The sequence below is a fragment of the Cyprinodon tularosa genome, unplaced genomic scaffold (genome assembly GCF_016077235.1).
Source record: "Cyprinodon tularosa strain WSP-4 unplaced genomic scaffold, ASM1607723v1 ctg381, whole genome shotgun sequence".
In the NCBI taxonomy this organism is placed as follows: Eukaryota; Metazoa; Chordata; class Actinopteri; order Cyprinodontiformes; family Cyprinodontidae; genus Cyprinodon; species Cyprinodon tularosa.
Window position 1 is genome coordinate 380,804 of NW_024039098.1, and position 21,683 is coordinate 402,486.

General features: G+C 37.5%; 1 protein-coding gene across 1 annotated transcript in view; it reads left to right on the forward strand.

The window, feature by feature from the left end:
• The first annotated feature begins 6,063 nt into the window (after window positions 1-6,063).
• The window catches only part of kdm7aa (lysine (K)-specific demethylase 7Aa), a 37,108-nt gene continuing 21,488 nt past the window's right edge, over window positions 6,064-21,683 (forward strand). The window contains exons 1-3 of the mRNA XM_038297087.1: window positions 6,064-6,220; window positions 20,210-20,295; window positions 20,716-20,833. Of these exons, the coding sequence (XP_038153015.1) occupies window positions 6,123-6,220; window positions 20,210-20,295; window positions 20,716-20,833 (302 nt within the window). The 5' untranslated portion in view covers window positions 6,064-6,122. The remainder of the gene's footprint in view (window positions 6,221-20,209; window positions 20,296-20,715; window positions 20,834-21,683) is intronic.

A 21,683-nucleotide genomic window follows, 5' to 3' on the forward strand; every position in this document is an offset into this window, starting at 1 on the left:
CTTATATCAAATTGATTTTTAAAAACGCGGTATCGATCTATTTTACTTTCAAAATCTCGTGAAATTTCATCGTTCTGTTACAAACTCTCGTGATATTTTGCAAATTCTTGTGAGATTTTGTAAGTAAAATAGATCGATACCGCGTCAATATATCAACATATGAAAATATGGCAAAATTTCGTGAATTTTCGGGGGATTTCGTAGCATAACGATGACATATAGCAATATTTCATTAGTAAAAGAGATTGATATGGTGTTTTTAAATGGCAATATATCAGCATATGAAGATATCGTGATATTTTAATGTATCAATATTTTTTCCCTCGTCTTTAGAAGTTTTTAAGTCTGTAAAAAAAAGTTTTTGAGGAAGAAGAAGAAGTATTATTATTATTATTTTTAGACTTTAGAAACTCAGAAGCTGATCAAATATCGGGTTAAATATCGGTGGGGTGGCCGATGTCCGATATTCAGTTTTAAGGCCGATACCGATAGGGGGCCGATTATATCGTGCATCCCTAGGTTGCAGTTTTCCTTCCATCGTCACCTTAAGGTTACTTAGAATAAAGGATTGCTTCAAAGTTGATGCCTCCATGCGATCAGCTGGTCTTCTTAAAGGTTTTACTACTTTAAAACACTGAAATACTGTGTTATAAATGAAAGAAAAACAAAATAAACCGGAATATAATTCAGCCTACATGATGCGATTGAACAGACTATAGATTTATGTGAATAAATTACATCTGTTTAAGATTTGGTGTTGATTAAATAAACCACTATTTATCACCCATTGCATTACTACATTCAGCAGCTATGCGTCATCCCCCCCCCCCCCCCCCCCCCCCCCATTTATTATTCATTGGTAATGCTTTGATTTCTTTAAATAACTTTAATCTTTTCTTTTTTGTTAATATGTGAAAGTTAAGTAAATCTAAGAACTTTATTAACCAAATGATCATTCTTGACAAAAAACTGTTTTTATAAATGCTAAATAAAAAATATTGTTTTTTTTCCTGTGTTAAGATAATTGAAAGAAAGTGATAAAGAGAAAAAGCAGAGAGAGCAGAACGTTAGAGATTGAACTAACAGATTCTGCAGTTGGAGAATAGAGATAGAATGAAGCAGAATGATGAAAAAGGGGTCCCTATGTCCTCCAGCAGTCTAAGCCTATAGCAGCATAACCATAGAGAGTGGATAACCTGAGCCACTCTAACTATAAGCTTTATCAAAAAGGAAAGTTTTAAGCCTAGCCTTAAAGTAGACAGGGTGTCTGCCTCACGGACTAAAACTGGTAGTTGGTTCCACAGGAGAGGAGCCTGATAACTAAAAGATCTGCCTCCCATTCTACTTTTAGAAATTCTAGGAACCACTAGTAAACCTGCAGATTGAGAGCGAAGTGCTCTGTTAGGAACATAAGGAACAATCAGATCTCTGATATCAGATGGAGCTTGGCCATTTAAGGCTTTATATGTGAGAAGGAGGATTTTAAATTCTATTCTGGATTTAACAGGAAGCCAATGAAGAGAAGCCAGGATAGGAGAGATATGATCTCTCTTTTTCATTTTCATCAGAACTCTTGCTGCAGCATTTTGGATCAGCTAAAGGCTTTTAACTAGCTTGTGGACTTCCTGATAGTAAAGAATTACAATAGTCCAGCCTTCAAGTAAAAAATGCATGGATTTTCCACTCTGGCATTGTGTTCAAACAAACCCTTAAACACCAGAGTTGCAGTTTGATAAAACTCCTTATTTTATTAAAGTGTTTTTGCCGATTTTCTCACAGAATATAACAAACACTTCAATGTTTATGACCGTTAAAATATGGGTGTACACTCACAAAAGTATTTCATAGGAACCTTAAAATTTATGTTATTTCATTACATGAAAAAATTACTTTTTTATCATTTTAACACAAAACTATTAAATAAAACTTAACAATGCATATTCATCATTCTAACATAGCTTATTAAAAAAAGGTAATAGTTTATATATTAGAAAGAATAAAGTATATTTATTCAAAATTTATACTCATGATTTTATTAGTTAAATACATAAAGTTTATTGTTTGAATTGCATAATAATTAATATTGCACAATAAACTTAATGTTTTTTTAAATAAATACACTTATATTAGCATTAACTGTTAGAAAGTAGAATTAATTAATACTGAAAACATACACCTTCAAACAAATATTCATTATACACCTTACTTTGCATGATGTAATGTTTATTTAATAAGTTTGTGTTAATGGGATCTAAAATAAAGTAAATTGGAATTTGTTTTGTAATAAAATGACAAAAAACGTAAAACTTAGATGAAATATTTTTTTGTGTAATTAGTAGTTCCAAAATAGTTTTTGCTATTCTGCAATTTTTTCTTATCTTCATTTATTTCTACCATGACTGTAAATCTCATGTCACTATATTTTGCAAATATAAGGGCTTAAATTTAAAGTTTAACTCACAGGTGTCATTACTGCTGATAATGTCTTAACATTTTTCAAGAAGAGTTTTGTTTGTTCAATCTATATAATGCTAAAAAAAAAATAAAGAGAAGATCCCAAAAAAGAAATAAAAGGCTTGACAGCAAAAGAAAATGTGACTAAATAGCAAATCAAGAGGAAGCTTAAATACTACTATATGGCACGGATATAAAATAACCCAAAATAACAAAAACATGTTTTGTTTTTTTATTAAATCTGACAACAACAGCAAACAATAACAAAGCTACAACACAGAAATGCAGATATATTTATGCTGCATTGAATAGCTCCAAAAAGATTGCTAAATGTAACATTAGGACTCTTCTTCAATGTAAAGTTAACTATGATAACAAAATAAAAGCGGTCATCAGTTTGACAAGGAGAAACAAAAATGCATTAGAAATGATTCACTGTTGGATCAATATACATTTTAAATAAAATAAAAACACACAAATATGAAAAAAAAAAAATATGTAAGATAAAATATTCCAGAAAACTATATAAATACAATAGGAACTGAATTTACAGAAAAAAAATGCATATTTAGGCAAACAGAATAATACAAATAAATCTGTATAGTTAATACGCCTAAATTACAATACAAACTTTAAGCAAAAAACACACAAAAAATCCATCTCAAATCAGTCTGCTTTCTGACAACAAGACAGGAGATCTATTTTACATTTCTATGTCCAGGGACTGAGTCCCTCCTAATCCCTAAATGTACGGTACTGTACATAATTAAGGTTCATATTCCTTTATTTGTCCTATAGTAGTCATTAATGTGTCAAAAAAACTAAATGATTAAAAAGAAAAAATTAACAACTATAAAATAATTTCATTAAATCATTCCTTTCTTTTTGGAAAGGAATCTATTGTTGTTGTGCCTCATATAGCCAGATGGAAATGAATAATTTGGAAACACACGTCAGAGGTGGGCTTCAATAGAAGGAGGATCTCGTAATGGTTTAGGGTATGGCAATCTAATTTATCATATTATAAAAAGAGCACGGTATGACGTAACATTTTAAATTATGGCAAGTGGCCTAGAGCTTGGGTATAACAGTAACAGATAATATATAAATACACACACACAGCAATATATATATATATATATATAAGATCCTATGGGACTTCAAGATCCAGACTGACAAACAGGTGATGGCTAACCAACCAGACATCGTGTTGATCGACAAACAGCAGAAGAAGGCAGTAGTGATAGATGTGGCAATCCCAAGCGACAGCAACATCAAGAAGAAAGAACACGAGAAGCTTGAGAAATACCAAGGACTGAAGGAGGAGCTAGAAAAGATGTGGAAAGTAAGAGCAGCAGTGGTGCCATTGGTAATTGGAGCACTGGGGGCTGTGACCCCCAAACTGGGAGAGTGGCTACAGCAGATTCCAGGTAAAACATCAGAGGTCTCTGTCCAGAAGAGCGCAGTCCTAGGAACAGCTAAGATACTGCGCAGAACCCTCAAACCCTCTGGTAGAGGACCCGAGCTTGAGGATGACACATACCACCCCATGATGGGTAAGAAAATAATTTATATATATATATATATATATATATATATATATATATATAGATATATAAGGGATGGGACGATTTATGAAAACCGTCCGAACCGTTCGGTTCTACTGTCTCGGTTCGGTTCGCGTGTATTTCGTTCGGTTCATGCGCTGCTCCTTCTTCTCATAGGCGAAGCGTTTACACTCCAGAGCAGAAGGTGGCGGTACTGCGTCCAAAGCCAACCACCAGTAGTAAACAAGAAGAAGAAGCGAAGCAGCTTAGCCGGGTGTAGCAGGGGAAAAAAATCAGTTGTTGTGGAGAATTGTGTGGGTATGGCGAGTGGGAAAGAACAGGAGTTGGAAGACGCGCCAGCAGCACTTTATAGGTCTGCTGTATGGGACCACTTTGCATTTAGAGTGACCTACGATGACGGCGGAAAGAAAGTTGGGGCTAAAAATGCAACAGTGTGCAAGCATTGTGCAACACGTTTTGTTTATGCTAACAGCAACATGACCAACATGTCATGCTAACCCCGAAATCCCTCATACTCCGTCAGCAACCCCCGCTGCGCTCCAGACCGGTGTAGGTACCAGATTGACTCGGGGGCCTGCGCCTTTTGATGACGTCATGAGCGTCCGCCATCTTAAATGTGGCAAATCTGCAGTTTCTCAGTCACTTAAACAGTATCAGAGGGACTTTAATCTCTGAATATACTTTGTATTTGTAGTATTTTTGTTTTTGTAATATTACAAGTTTGTTTTTTGTATCCCTTTAGCTTCATTCTCCTGAATTTATTCTCGTTACAAATGCAGACCGCGGGCTCAATGTAGTTTGTTTGAGTGGCGTTGCCATAATGTGACGTCATCGGGAGGCGCAAGGCCCATGGCGAATTCGGTGACGTCATCGGAAGGCGCAGGGACCATGGAGAATTTCTTCGTAAAATTGTCCGTTTACAAACCGCAATCCCGCTTTCAAATAAAACCTACACCCCGCTATAATTACTTTAGTAAGCTGTCCAGACCAATCAAAATGTTTTGCGCAATTGTGCAAACATTAAAACAATTATGTATTGTGACGTCATCAAAAGGCGCAGGCCCCCGAGTCAATGTGGTACCTACACCGGCTGCTCAAAGCTCCCGTCCGCTCCCCTCTGAGTTCCTTGGAGATGTTAGAGAGCATGCGCCAGATGATTCAATTCAAAGCAGCAAAACATACCTAAATGATCCAGGGTTTCTGCGGATCATTTAAAATAATTACAATCCATTATTTTTGGGGGGATTTTTTTCATTAATTTCATACATTTTTATGGGATTTCAATGTAACAATCAACATATACCGAATCGAACCGATCCAAAAAACGTGACCACGAAAACGTGAATCGAACCGAACCATGGATTTTGTGAACCGTTCCACCCCTAATCGGTCTCCGCCAGTCACGTGACTTTTGTTGCTAAGACGCCATTTTAGGTGGAAAAGGCGTAGTGTAAACAACCGCAGCATTGATAAACGAAGGACTAAAGGCCTGTTTACATTTTAGCCTGTCCAAGATAAGTCATTACAGTTAACATAAGCCTGAAAACAGGGGCGGATTTAGGAAAATCGGTCTCCGCCAGTCATGTGACATTTGTTGCTAAGATGCCATTTTAGGTGGAAAAGGCGTAGTGTACCGCGCCCGAGGTAAACAATTGACGTCACTTGGCGGAGACCGATATATATATATATATATATATATATATATATATATATATGAGATCTTATCTTTTTTGTACACTAACTTGAGAAAATGCAGATAAAGTAACAATAGGTCAGTGTTATGTGATATAAACATTTTTCTGACCTTCTGTCTTTCATCTTTTATGTCATATATACTGACTATTGTGTATTATCAATAGGCAGTATTAATATTGTGTGTGTTATGCAATTATGATGAGCTATTAGCCCTCTTTTTTCCCCTTTTCCCTTAAGACGTAGTGAGATAATTCGAGATGATGTATTATTATATGCTATATGAACTTGCCCTACCTCCAAGTCCTCGGCTGTATCCGGACGCCCAGTCCTCAGCTCGTGTGTTTCCGGACTGCGGGTTAAATCCCCGCCCGCTTCATTCCTGCGTTGTTTGGGGACAGTAGGAAGATGGCGGCGGCCCCGCTGTACTGTGTCTGCCGGCAGCCCTACGATGTGAGCCGGTTTATGATCGAATGCGACATCTGTAAGGACTGGTTTCACGGCAGGTAGGTCCATTAAGATGTATTTTACGGACATGGCTTGGATAAGGCGACAAACAGCGGCTGTTTAGCGGCTAAAGCCGACGGTTAGTCTCTGTGCGATGCTGACTAGAGGCTACGTTAGCTTGCTAACACCAGCGGTGGGCGACGGGGGTTTTAAATCGTCTATTGACACGATTTGAGGAGCGAAAGTGCTGTTGTGTTGTCTTCCATATCGTTTTGGGATTAAATGTCTTTTCACCTAAATAATCTATATGAACCGAGGTGAGCTTACAGCTGTAATCCAGCCTCACAGTTAACGTTATTAAGTTATTTTGAGTGGTTCTGTTTGAAGCGCTGTGTCAATCAGCGCCAGATCAAAAGCTTAACTAAGCAACCAGAACCTGCAAAGCCTGGATATTTAAAAAAAAAATAAAGATACGCATTGATTTATAGAATAAAGAGTTAAAAAACCAATTTAATTTTTTTTAAGTCTAATCAGCTTATCCAAATTGAAATAAACCTCAGAGTTAAACTTAGATACCCCCATATCCCATAGTTTGTGCTTGTTTTTAAACTGGATGTTATATTATTTTCTTACCCAACATATGTATCAAGATATGTTTTTATTTTCCATTTATAAATATACTTTCTGGTATTTTTTAACTTGTATATTTGAGAACAAGACATTTGTTATGGTTGGGCTTTTGATTGACAGCTGGAGAAATTTAAATCCCTCTTTCAAGCATAGGAGCCACATGGCAGGAGACCCCTAGTGGCTGACATTAGGAAAATTTAAAGGAGCCAGAGCATGTACTTGTCCTTAGATTACTCCTGGAACTCTTTGTCCTACTTATTGCTTTTCTTTTGATTTACTATTCTCATTATGTTCTCAGTTGATTTATCTTTGCGTGACATTGTGATATGATTCATATTGTGTGGGTGTTGGCTGTGATCTTGTGAGTTTATTGTTGTGTAATATGACCCCATCATCTCTACTCTTGCTTTCCACAATTTCATAAGTTAGTTATTCACGCTCTGGTGCACATCTGATCTTTTTATAATCTTATAAGCTTTGAAATCTACGGAAGAGGATTAGGGCCACTGGAAAAAAAAAAAGTTAACTGATTTAAAAAAAAAAATTCAGTTTAGTATGGGAAAAAAGTCAGAATTCTGACTTTAATCTCAGAATTCTGAGAAAAAAGTCAGAATTCTGACTTTAATCTCAGAATTCTAAGAAAAAAGTCAGAATTCTGACTTTAATCTCAGAATTCTGACTTTAAACTCAGAATTCTGACTTTTTTTCTCAGAATTCTGACTTTAAACTCAGAATTCTTACTTTTTTGTTGTCAGAATTCTGAGAAAAAAGTCAGAATTCTGACTTTAGTCTCAGAATTCTGAGAAAAAAGTCAGAATTCTGACTTTAATCTCAGAATTCTGACTTTTTTGTTGTCAGAATTCTGAAAAAAAAGTCTCAGAATTCTGATCTCAGAATTCTGAGACTTCTGAGATCAGAATTCTGAGAAAAAAGTCAGAATTCTGACTTTAATGTCAGAATTCTGAGTTTAAAGTCAGAATTCTGAGAAAAAAAAGTCAGAATTCTGAGTTTAAAGTCAGAATTCTGAGAAAAAAATTCAGAATTCTGAGTTTAAAGTCAGAATTCTGACTTTAATCTCAGAATTCTGAGAAAAAAGTCAGAATTCTGAGTTTAAAGTCAGAATTCTGACTTTTTTCCCATAATATACTGAAATAAAATAAAAAAAATCAGTTAACTTTTTTTATTTTTCCAGTGGCCCTAATCCTCTTCCGTAGAAATCAAACCTAAATTAGGCTAAAAAATAATACTTAGTTTTAAAGAAGCAGCTTTATTGACCACAATTGTGAGAACGAACAATTAGGTGTTCCAGCTGTGACAGCTTGGAGAGATAAGGTTTAAATAAACTAACTTTAAAAGGAGTAGTTCAGGTTAAACCATACTGATACAGTCGGTCTAAATGTTTCCTCGCAGATCAGGGAGCTGGGTATCCCTGGCAAGATTATTTTTGTTTACACCAGGGTTGTCGTCGTAGATTATATGCAGTCTGACTTTCTGCAACCATCACTTTTTATCTCGGTGGCCCCGAGGGTGACCCAGACTATCTATTGACTCAGCCTGTGTGGGTGAATCTCTACAGCAACTGTTTATGAATACAACAATCTGTTTTTGCTCATGGTGAAATGACGGAAGCCGGTTGCGTAACCGACCCTCTGGTCTCCTGCCAAAAAACTTGGCAGTCACAATTTGCGGCGTACCGGAGCCAGAGAAGACTCGCTGTGTCATGTGCCAGCACGAAGAGGGAACAAACGTTCCAGCTTCCCCCATTGATGAGTAATGGGCACAAACGCACAGGGCGGACCTCCAAAAGCCGGCACTTTTTCCAGCCTCTTTCCCACGAGGCTGGCCAGAAGGAAGGGGGATATTCCCTGGTTGTGGAATCATGGCAAGTCGATTGGGTGGAAAGGAGAGGAACTCGGCGTCCCAAAGGCTCCTTTCTCAGTTTTTTGGCAGAGTTGTTGTTTGTGTGGGGGGCTAGCATTGTCTTTCTCTCTCAGTTACTGAATTGTTCCACATTTTCCACCACTTCTATCTTTTAAAATCGCATGCAGTCCAATCTGAGAGGGTTATCAGTGTCAGACAAGTAAACGACCTCTACACCAGGCAACAGAACAGTGTGTATTCAGCTTAATGGCACCACCCCCACCTCTGGTTCTGTCACAGTGCCAACATCTGTTTTTCAGGTGCTGATTTAAAATAGAGTGGAAGGGTGTTTTGATGGTATTAATGTTACCCTTATTATTACAGAGTGTTGCAGGATAACATCACATAAGCCTAGGAGGGGTAGACATGATTATTGATGAAAAATAAAGGTTTTCTAGCTTCCAGTTTTTCACCTACTGACCCTTAATCTCACTGCCAGGTCTGGTCACTGCCATGCACTGCTGTAAAACCAATTTATCCAAATCTGTAAATGATTATATGAAGTCTTGAATTATTTAAATCTCTGAACCACATTTTGTCACCTTGCAATCACAAATTCATATACATTTTATTGAGATTTTATCTGTTAGACCAACACCAATGCTGCATGGTTGTAAAGATGTTTTCAATAATAAAAAACTGAGCAATGCTGCAAATATATTTTTACCTGTTTTATTTTAATACCCTTAAATAGAATCCAGTACAACTATTTCCTTCAAAAGTTACTTTAATTTTATAAATGTCACTAGATTATTAAATGGCAAAGATGTAACGACTAAGACGACCTAATCAGGTTGAAAATAAGTCTACTAAAAAGCAAAGACAGTTTAAATAACCACAAGGATGTAAATTAAGTGGTGATTGCAGCTGTATCGTCTGCACAGCTTTAATCAAACCATAAATGGCAATAAAATAAAAAGAAAAACAGGACCTGATGAGGAGCCATGAAGGACGCCACGCTTGACAGAACTGACATTGCATGAAACCCTGAAAAAGCTCAGTTTGGGCAACTTTTCTAGAATGTTTCTCCTTTCATTCAAGAAGCTTCTTCAGTTCTAACTGGTGGCGGGGAGCTCTGAGATTAATATACTGTAGGTGCAATTAAGGAGACGCTGGCTCTGATCCCTCCTACTGGATTGACCATGGAGGTCACCTGCGAGGTGTTAATGGTTGTTAGGGGGTTCTGGCGGGTCATTTACTCCCTAATCGCAGTGCTCCTCACATCTAGTTCGAACCGAAGAAGCCTCTTGGATGAAAGGTGAAACGTCTTCAAGAAAACTTCACGTTCATGACCTGGATGACTGAGAATCTTCAGATATATTCCATGAAACCCACCAGCAACGATGACCACAAGATCTCTTTCAGCTGTGGAGGAGCTGCAGAGAGCTCAGGTGGAACTGCTGGGCATTTGGCAATGAAACAAAACCAACACGGGAGATGAAAAAGGACGCCTTGGCCTAAATGCTAAAAGTTGTAAAGCAGAAAAAGTAGAGGTGGGTATTGCCAAATAAGTCACGATTCGATTCGAATCACGATGCATCACGATACTTGAATTATTGCGATGCATTGCAATATTTTATCCTCCATGTTTTGTTTTTGAATGACTCGGCACAGTATCCCGCGGCCGGAAATGCTTGTGACACAAGGCAGCGTGCGTCAACACATTTGCAGCGACATCTACTGGACTGGAAGTTGTATTACACTTGTTTTTGGCTGATGTTCGCCAACCATTCATGCAATTTTATTTATTCATTTTTTGAAATTAATAATCGATTCTTGGTATCAAGAATCGATGCAGTAGATCACGAAAATTAGAATCACGATGCATCATCATCACGATTATTTTGCACACCCCTAATAAAAAGAAACTGATGGCCAAAAAGGTCATAAGAAGAGATGAAGAAGCTGCTCTTTTCAGATTTGGAAAGCTGGTAGAGAATGATAAACGCCACAATACTTGAAGATGCCTCTAAAGCGTTAACTTGGTGTTGACTAGCTGACTTCTGGAGGCAATGGTTGGACTGGATTTAATATAGGGGTGTACAGTTGACTGCATAGGAAGAAATTATCAAAACTATGCTTCATTCTCCTCTATTTAATAACTGCACTACTTTGGGTTCTTTGTTTTGTCTCGTTCTCAGATGCTGCATTGTATCTATAAAATATAACACATCCGTGTTCTGCAAACCCTCAGCAGGTCAAATCAGATCACAGTGTTGATTTCAGGCGCTCCAGTCGGCCCCATTGTCTGATTTAGCCAATGACGGGGGGGGGGCGGTAGATCGGTGGTCCTAGATGGGACAGAGGGAGGTGATTGATGGGAGCTCTTGCGAGCCAAGTTCAATACACGATCCGTCATTGTCGAACGGAGTGTAAGCACGCTAAAGAGAGATGAATTGCTTCCATTGAGGCCCTTCTTCGTGTTTATCCAGAGTCTGAGTGGATATGTAGGTGAAAGAAAGGATTTTCTGTCAATGATGGGGATGTAAAGATCTTAGGTGCTTGATAAGGTAATTGACTAAGGGAAGGAGAGGCTTCATGTTCCTGTTAGCACTCTGTTTACATTCTGTAGAAATGGTGTCTCTAGAGACCCTGAAAAGTACATTCAATTAAGCTTGATCAATGTTATTAGGACTCTGAGGTTCACATATTGATTAAACGACAATCAAAATTATACTGTCAAACATGCTGGGGGAAAAAAAAGTTTAAAAAAAGACCAGCTTTTGTTTTATGAGGTGTGATTTGTTGACAAGTTTACAGTTTATGATCAGTGATGCTTCATAAATTACTCGCCAGATCACTGATCGCAAAAGCCACTAGATGAGTTCAGTCCGAGTTTGTTAGGTGCGCGCTAGAAAGACGAGTTTGTGGGGGTTTTACAGGAGATACGCCATCTTGAAAACAGAGCAGCAGCACTAGTAGCCTGAGGGCATCGGCAGACACAATTAAGTCGTTAAAACTCCTCCTGGCTCCCTGACGCACTATAAACAACAAAGTGAGCCTCTTTTGTTTTCCAACAGCTGACTACAAACAGACTCGACGCCGTCAAGCTGTAACCACTGCAGGGATGTTATGTTCTTTTTATGGCCGGCATGATCTGACCAGTAAACCAAAAGCTTCTGTGGCTCCTATTGCTGTTCAAGTCTTGAGCCTAAAGTATTCAGACATTTAATTCCCCTTTTTGCACATATTAAAACTTAATCTGCATTGTATTTTTATAGGATTTTGAGTGATCAACCCACAAAACGTAAAGCATAAGAGTGAAGTGAAAATGTATTTTTTGCTAATACTTTTATTTGCATACTTTGGAATACTTTTCTTATTTACAACTGCATCTGTCTGTAGATATATTACCTGACTTCAAGCATCTTAATGGGATTCAGTTCCCAGGCCAGAAGGAAAAAAGGCCCTAGTTCCTGTTCTTGAGCCAGCATTTGGTCTCTTAACCCTATAATGCCAAATGTATCGTATTTGATACATACGGTTTCTGAAATGGTTTGCGTCTGACACCTTTTGCATAATTTAATGGTAAAAACTTTGCTCAAAATCCTATTGTACACAATCAGATATACCTGATAACAGAGGGCAGAAGACGACACAAAAAATAATCTTGACTTATCGCATAGTAATAAATTATTAATATCAAAAATTTATTTCTGTTTTTTCTTTTTACATATTTTGTTAAAAGGGCAAATAAGGACTTCAAACCCAAAAAAAGTAATTTTCTGTTTTGTTCTATTCTTGGATCGGGCTTTAAAGGGTTAATTGTGTTAATATAATTTTTTACAGATTAGGGAACTTTTTAATGCAATATTTTTATACTCGGTTTAACGTCCGGGTTACATATTTTCATCTAGGATGTTGATATTTATCTCCACTAAGTTGCTGAAGAATGGCATCCCCACAGCATGATGCTGCCACATCTATGTTCAGCTATTGGAGAGCTTTCGAAAAAACACTTTTTTCACTCACTGATAGGTTCAAATGCTGGTTTTGCAGAACACCTGCCATGTAATGTTATCTGAAAAACCTATGAAGCCCTCACAGATCCAGTTATAATGATAAAAAAAGTAGTTTTGTTTTTATTTTTTAGTGAATAAGAGACTGCATCGGATGTCTATTCCACAAAAAAACTTGCAATGAAAAGAACCAAGACGTGGATGTTTTTGCATGGCTCTCTCTGCAAGTAGCAGCTCTGTTTGCAAGTAAAGCGCTGCTGAACTTTGCTGCTCCTATGGGATTGATGGAAAGCCAGGTGTGTTTAACTGCCCTCATTACCGTCCCTAACACCCATCCATTAAGGCTCTGCCAGCTCCCTAATGTGGGCGTGTCGCCGTCTCATGCAGAGCGGTTATTTAGAGCTTAAAATAATAGCGCCGCCCGCCTCCAGCCTTTGTGTTTCTGCACTGATCACTGAGGACAATGAACCCCTCACAGCGCACGGACTAATGAATAAGCCCTCTCAGTCACACAGGAAGGAGGCTCTTGATGAGAGGAAGCGGAGGGAGAGGGGCTGTTGATAGCAAGCATGCACACATGTCTCATTTGTAGAACCAAGTTTGGCTTTGTAATCTGCACCCCTTCCATCAGGAACAAAAATCATGTCTTGTTTATAGGGGTCAGATTAACTGTACACTGTGATGGCTTCTGGTTTTTACAGCCTGCGATAACTTTATTCTGCAGAAACGGTTACTGTGATTAATGTTAAGTTGTCCCGTATCTTATCTGTGCACTGATTGCTTTCCCAGTACACAAGGCTAACATGGGTTCAAGAACTTCTTGCACCCTCTGCAGCTTTGCAGTGATGTAATGCACCATCAAGCCCAAAGCAAGACAGGAAATACTTGGTTATATCGTGGTTTTAGCACAGCTTGTCCACCTCCGTTATGTTTTGTGGTCGACTCGAAATGATTTCCAAAGCTTGCGTTAGAGGTGGTAAAATCGAAAAAGTTGAGTCAGACCTTCGTTTGTGACACTTATTTGTTCATGAGGTGTTTCCAGGATTAAAGGACTAATGTCTCAGCAGGATCTGGAAAAACTAATCCATGCGTTTATTTTTAGTCGAATTGATTACTGCAACGGTGTTTTCACAGGTCTGCCTAAAAAGTGGATCAGACAGCTGCAGCTGATCCAGAACGCTGCTGCCCGTGTCCTCACTAAGACTAAGAAAGTAGAGCACATCACCCCAGTTCTAAAGTCCTTACACTGGCTCCCTGTATCTCAGAGAATAGACTTTAAAATACTTATGTTAGTCTATAAATCTCTGAATGGCTTAGCACCTAAATACATCACAGACTTGCTATCAGTGTATCACCCCTCCAGACCACTCAGGTCTTCTGGCTCCAGCCTGCTCTGCATACCTAGAACCAGAACTAAACATGGAGAAGCAGCATTTAGTTCCTATGCTCCACTTATCTGGAACAAACTTCCAGAAAATTGTAAAAGTGCGGAAAGCCTGAGTTCCTTTAAATCAAGACTAAAAACACATTTGTTTAGGATTGCCTTCGACTATTCTAGTTAAACAGTTCAACAAAAACATGTTTTCTTTAATCCAACTGTTTTTAATATCCTTTTTTTTGTTTCTGCATTTTTATTTTTATTTTCCTACTTGCTTTGATTCTGTTTTATCTTCCTGTATTTTAATCATGTAAAGCACTTTGCATTGTCTCTGTACTGAATTGTGCTATACAAATAAATTTGCCTTGCCTTGCCTTACATAAAGGAAAGTACCAAATGAGCTGAGGACAGGAGGGGGGGTGCTTGGCTCGCTTTTCCTCACGCTCCAGTCAGCAAACAGCCACATGTTTGAACAAAGATTCCTGACACATGAGCTAGGGCTCATTTTAAAGCCAAGAGCTGTTCGCTGTTATTGTTGGTCAGCTACTTGCTCTCATGCAGAGCTTTTACTAAATGTTGTCCATAAAGAAGGTAATTTTGATTTCTTCTTTTAAGCACTTATATATTTCATTCTTTATTCCACAAGAGTCCTAATAAATATTTTTTTTGTGTGTTCAAAGTGTTAATGCCTGGCTTCAAACCGTGATTAGCTTTTAAGCTTTACTCTATATAAAAATGAGTGAAATGAAGCCACTATTGATATCCTGCTAATGCAACAAGGTTATTTGGGCCAGCGTAAGCTTACCTCTTCCTGATAAACTAATGGCTCTTTTGGTTTTATTTCCTGTATAGTTTACTGCAGTCCCTCGTAGATCAAAGGTGACAGCAGGTTGTGGTTGAGTTCATTTCTGCTCGAAGCCTTTTCACCTTACAGCAAAGGTTATATCAGCAAAAAGATGCTCATTCAACTATTAATGATGCTGCTGCTGGAATATCTGTGTGGTAGTTGTTGGCATTAATATCAGACAGGGGAATTAATTAATATTATCAGGGGTTGACATTAAGGATTTTTCAGGCAAGTGGCTTTCACATTTCATTTGCCCAGAAACAATTTTTACTTGCCCAGTATAATGTTTGATAAATATAGTTCCTAATATTCATTTTTGTATATATATCAATGAAACATGTTTGTTTTTTAAATGTTTTTTGTAATTCAGTATTTTTTTAAGTTTCCAGGTTCCTGGTGTGTATCTGCATGCGTCAGATAATGAACTCAAGCCTACATTACCGTGTTAACATGCTTTTCAATCCTTCCTGCACATTCTTTTCAAACTAAACTTTGCTTTAAACTGTTGTTTGCTTGGAAAAATATAAATTGTAATGTTAAAAATCTAAAAAAAAAACTTGACAGGTTAAAAACTTAAGATAAATCACGAGACAGAAGTCAATGTCACAAATGAATAACTTTTATTTTAGAGTCATGGTATGTTTATACAAGATAATACTATTAATATAATGTGACTTTTCTAGAGAATCATTATACATAGTTATTTTATTCACGGTTTCCACAGTCTGACATCATTTCAGAATTCCCTGACTTTTAACTGACTCAGGATTAGTTTTCCCTGACAGAATAAATGCAGCAACAAGACAATAATAATAACATAACAGGTCACCAATTTAACATGTTTAGCTCTATAACATTTAAAAGCACCTCTACAATGTCTGAGAGAAAAAAAAATAAATGAAAATTTTTTTAATGTATGACCTGCATCACTGTACAGAAGACTGCCATATCGTTTTGGTAACTACATCAAAATTACCACTAGGTGGACAAAAATCATGCCATCTGGCGGAAAATCACGCGGCTTTTTCAAATCACGCAAGAATGTGTACAAAACAACAAAAATGGCGCCGGCAACGCTTCTGGGTCGTTTTCATTGAATGTGATTTTAAAGTAATTTTGAGTGATACATTTTTTTTTTTTTTGCGATCCTTGCACTTGCCCGGTGGGCAAATGCAATGAAATTTGTACTCTCCCGACAATAAAAACGACTTGCCCCGGGCGATCGGGCGATGGTTAACATTGAGCGCTGATTATATTTATTGCGCAGTCTTTGTTGTTTTTATTATTTTATCGTGATGCATGTTTTTTATTTTGCATGAAGGATAGAAAACAGTTTAGGGACATCTGACATGTACACTGACTTGCACAGTCCTACATTTAAATATATTCTGCACACAAAAGGTGAAAATTGATTAAGTCATCCCTAAATCTGTTAGTTTGTGATTGCAATGTGAGAAAAAGGTGTAAGGTTGATTTGCAATGATAACCACAGCTGAAGGTGTCCTGTAGACCTCATGTTTATATTTTGCTCTCAATCCCTGAAGTTTCTCATGCATTAAACTCGTCAGGAGTAAAACCCTTCTGATGTACTGTGGCACAGGCCACCATATTGTTAGTATTGCTCTGCAGCTTGGTTCCTAATTATCCTGCTCGGCCCATTCTTGCAGGATGTTGTGCAGTCATCATACTTGTTGCCCAAGTTTCCCACAGTTCAAACCTTGCTGCTCTTCAACTCATGCCACCCTGGAAAGGGGCTTCGCTATGCAACAGAGGAATGTACACATTTGTGGTTTGGCTGTTGCCAAACAGCTTTGACTTGCAGTCTGGGTGTTACTGCGGCTGATTAATTTACTGTACTGGTATTTAGATTGTCTTTTGTTTTACTGGGTAGCTTTGTATGCATTTTGACTTGTTTTTCTTGCTGTTCTGGTATTTCGTGGTATCTTACTTGGAAGCCAGGTGTTTTTTTTTTCTCTGATTCAGTATGTATTTAGTTATATGATGGGAAACTAGTTTGTATTACGCTTGATTATTTCCAGATTTAGATATTTACTAAGCAACATGCAGTAGGCTAAAACACCTATCATTCCACAAAGGGTTATGAAGCTTTTTTTGAGACATTTGGGCTCCAAGTAAAGAACAATTATCCATAACAATGGAGCCCAGAGTTCAGAGCAGTAAGCAAAGTTGTACTTTAGCACACCTCTCTGCAGCTTCTCTAAATGACACCCCATTTAGAGTGTCTTGCCCTCAGCCAAAATCCAACTAATTAGAAAAAAAAAAAATCTTAAAGGAGTAAATCCTGAAAGCCATGTCTTAAAAAAAACAACAAAAAGCTCAACTGGCTGTAATTGTCGATAAATCCTGATGAATCAAACATGTTATATAGAACAGAGGCATGTCTTAAAGACGTTAAAAACTAGATGCATTTCAGTTGAGTCTTTAAAAAAACTGCAAAGAAATGCAAGAAAACTGCAAAAAAATTCATTTTCAAATCGCAGAATTTAATAATGAATTGATAAATAAATTACTAATTACTCTTCCATTTAAAATTTATATTAGAAAACTTTTCAAATTTGATTTAAATGTTCAAATTTAAAACGGCCACTTTTCTTTTTCAGTGACTATTTTGATCCTCCATACTTTTCTACTGTCAGACATAAAAAATTAAATTACTCTACTCTGTTATGCAGCTTCACATGCAACCCGACAAAATCATTAAATATCAGTTTAGCTTTGCCCAACTATACTACCTTCTCTAGCTGCTATACTGAACTGTATGTGATATTATGTCTAATTAAAGACATTAATAATTAACTATTAAGACATACAGCAATGTTTATATTTATTTGAATAATACTGTGAAGAATGGAACATTGTGTCCTTTTTTTTCTACGTTGTTCACAGCGTCAACGACTTGTTGAACCCTAAATGTTTAATTCTAATAGTAGACTTAAAATGTTCCCTTTTTAATAAATCTCCTAAAGGGGCTGGTTATGCTGCTATAGACTTGGTATGCTGGAAGACATAAAGACCACTATTCTCCAAGTTTGCATTATTTGTTAGTTCAACTTTTAATGTTATGTTTTCTCTCTGCTTTTTCCCGTCATAGTAGCTACATCTGGCGTGGCACTCTGCTTAGCTGTGACACCTTCCAGGAGGGAGGAATCAGCTGGGCTGCTATCGTCAACAATATTCATAATAGATTATAGTGTCGGGCCTGTTTTTCAATGTCTACTCCTGTTTCTGTCCTACATATATCTATGTAGTCAGTTTTTAATGTGAATAACTATATTTTTTCCCTTTTATCTTTTTTAACTGAGAACCAGTTTAGAGGACATTTCCTTAACAGTTTTTTTTCCAGACAGTGCCACCTATCGAGCTAGTTTACCGTTACCTTATCTAGCGTAGAAAGTGTTTAAGGTACAGTGCTTCCTTTCTTTGTCTGTCTCCTTCTTAAACCAACGTTCGACCGCAGGCGAAGGCCTTACACGTTCAGCCTGGGTCTGTATGAGGTTTATTTCTCTTAAAAGGGAGTTTTTTACTCTCCACTGTCGCTGTATGCATTCTCACTGTGAGGAATTGCTGCAAAGAAAGAACTGTATCGAGTAAATGTCCACTATCGCTACGTTCCTTCCAAGAGGAGCTGATTCAGCCAAGTCAAAGACTCTTATGCATTCAGTCGGGTTTCCTTGGACTGTAAAGTTTTAATAAATCTGTCTGTATGATTTAATTGAATGGACTCTGTAAACTGTTAACTGCTGCCTCGTACGGAAAATTAATTGCTTGAAATTGGAAGACATGGGACGGGTATGAACCTTGAGGAATGGCTTGTATATAAAATTTAAAGTTATTAGGAGTGGTGATTTGGTGTTGATTTGTTGCCTTTGGACTTGGACAGCTAAGAGTTGTCCAGGTCCGGTTATGACTTCTGCCCTGTACCAAAAACTCATTAAGGAGAAAATGTCAGGCTGCCAATCATCAATCTAGAAGTTTTGGGTTATTCAGCAGGACAGTGATTCAAAAAGCACCTGAAAGTCCGCCTATGAAAGGCTGGAAAAAACGTTCTGTATTGGTCTAGTTAAACTTCAACTTTGACTAGACCATTTATTTGAACTCGGTCAGACTTTATTTTCTTGGTAGCTTTCTTTAATGCCGGAAACAAAAGTTTGTCATTTTATGGGGAAATAATATGCATTTTTTTGCTACCTTTAGATGTGCGTTTTATACGGGTACCCGATCCGGTGCAGGACTCTGGTCCGATGTAACCCTTTTGCCGGGATTTCTCTAATATTTGCATTTTAGCTTTTTCTCTTCTCTTTTACTAATTGGCCATCACCCTTAAACTTGGTAACCTGACTCCGCCAGATAGATTTGCTGGATTTGCTTCACATATCCATCTGGAAACCTTCCGTTGAAGTAATTTTGGGAAGGGGCGAAAATACTGGTTAGCTGATTGGCCTATGTTGGTGATAGACGGGCCAAATAAACCAATCAGATCAACGAAGCATATGACGTACTAACAGCCAGGCTACTCTTGCCGAAACCAGTCGGGAGAAGAGCAAAAACATCTTTTCTTCTGAGAAAAGCCTCCAGAGCAGTGTTTTGCTCTTCTTTCAGTGAAGAAATACTCTGTAATTCCGATAAAACTTGCTCGATAGCCACGCTAACGCTAGTTTCATCGGTTGAAGCCGCCATGTTCTTTAGACTGAACTGTCGCGCTTCTCGTTGCGTCACACCTCAACCCGCCTCAAAGCCAACGCTGATTGGACGTTCGTTTGGTGAACGGTTCCAACTTTTCTTCAACGGAAAGTAGCCAGACTGATTAGTGAGTGAAATCTTGAAAGCTCGCGAGATCAGGATGGTCTCACGAGGCTATAAACTTGGACCCTCAGTCAGTAACATTCATTTATAATTAGGTCATAATATCCCTGATTTCTGTATTGGTCTAGTTAAACTTTGAACTTTGACTAGACCATTTATTCAGATGGTGCATTCTTGCAACAGGCTATTTGAATTTGAAGGCTACAAAGAGCTTTTTGCTACTTCTTTTATTCAGTTCTTGTTTTTACAAATTATTTCGATTGTAACCTTTGTTTGTATTGTTATAGGAACTCTGTCAGACTTTATTTTCTCGGTAGCTTTCTATAATCCAGGAAACAAAAGTATAAAGTAAATATGAATGAAAAAAGTTTGTAATTTGTTTAAAGCATCTGCACTAACGAGCAAAGTAGCGTTTTTTTCTTGATTATTTGGGCTTTATCAGGTTAAACTCTGCGTGAACCTGCTGTAATCCTTCTTTCCCCTGTTTCAGCTGTGTTCACGTTGAGGAGCACCATGCTGTGGATATCGACGTTTACCACTGTCCAAACTGTGACGTCAAACACGGACCCTCCCTGAGTGAGTAATGTCCTCATTATTGGCCGGATTCATTTGCTGTTTTCTGCCTCCTTCCCCCAGTCTTACTTACAGCCTTCCATTGTCCTTATGAACTGCCCACCACCTCAGTCTCTGCTGCTCCTCAGGGAAACAACAGCTCTCTGGAGTGTTAGTCAAGTCTAAGTTTCCCCCCCTCTTTCCTTAAGAGGCCGGGGGTTGGGTTAACCTTTCCGAGCCCTCAGGGCAGACATTAACCGGCTAATTGAATGGTTTTGTAAACCCTTCTCTCTGATTGGATAAACTCCTTATCAGAACACGGGGTTAAGTAGTTGTTTGTTTTTTTTTATTCCTGTTTTTTCTGTGAACTGCGTGATTATACCAGACTTGTTTTTAAATCACAAGTGCAACACAAAGGCTCAAATTTGAATGTCTGTCTTGCAGTGAAAAGGCGCAACAACTGGCACAGGCATGACTACACAGAGCCAGACGACGGATCAAAGCCGGTGCAGGCGGGCACCTCAGTGTTTGTTAAGCAGCTGCAGCAAAGGACCTTCCCGAGGTGTGTCATCAGCAATCCCTCTCCCAACTCTTAATGAGTTATTTATTTTTATTTATTTTGTAAGGCTTTTGCAGTTCTCTGGAGTATGTTATCTAAGCAGTTAAAAGACGTGTTTCCGTTTGCTGGCAAACTGCTGGTGTTTCCAAACACCTGAGTCTTTATTTTAAAATCTACAACCTCAAAGTTCTTCCACTTGACAGTCAATATGACAGCTTTTGTTAATGAGGGGTTTATTTCTAATCTAACTGAACCACAACACATCGATCAATTTAAAGTTCCTGGAGAGTTTGGTGACGTAGCAATGCTAGAACAGGCTTTAAGAATACAGATAGTCAATTGTAGATGTGTTTTGTTTTTGTTTTTTTGCTTTTTTTTTGTCAAAAGAAGGATTACAGTAGTGGTGGTTTAACTTTGCAAATGTCTATTTTTTTTTTTTTTTTTTTTTTACTTTTTTCTTTATTGAAAAATATCAAAATTTAAAAGATAAGCATAAGTAAACAAAGTGACATCCAAAGAAATCCAAGCAGCTGATAAGAAAATAGAATAAAAGAAAAAAAAAAAACAGGCATGAAAAACACAAATATCAATAAAAATGGTGGTAATGCTGATTATAATAACCCATGTTTTTCTTTTTTTCTTTTTTTTAAAGATTTGCAAATGTCTTTTTTTTCTTTATTGAACAATATAAAAATAAAAAAATAGGAATAAGTAAAGAAAGTGTCATCCAAAGAAATCCAAGCAGCTGATAAGAAAATAGAATAAAAAAAAAAACAGGCATGAAAAACACAAACATCAATAAAAATGATGGTAATGCTGATGCTAATAACCCAATTTTTTTTTTTTTTTTTAA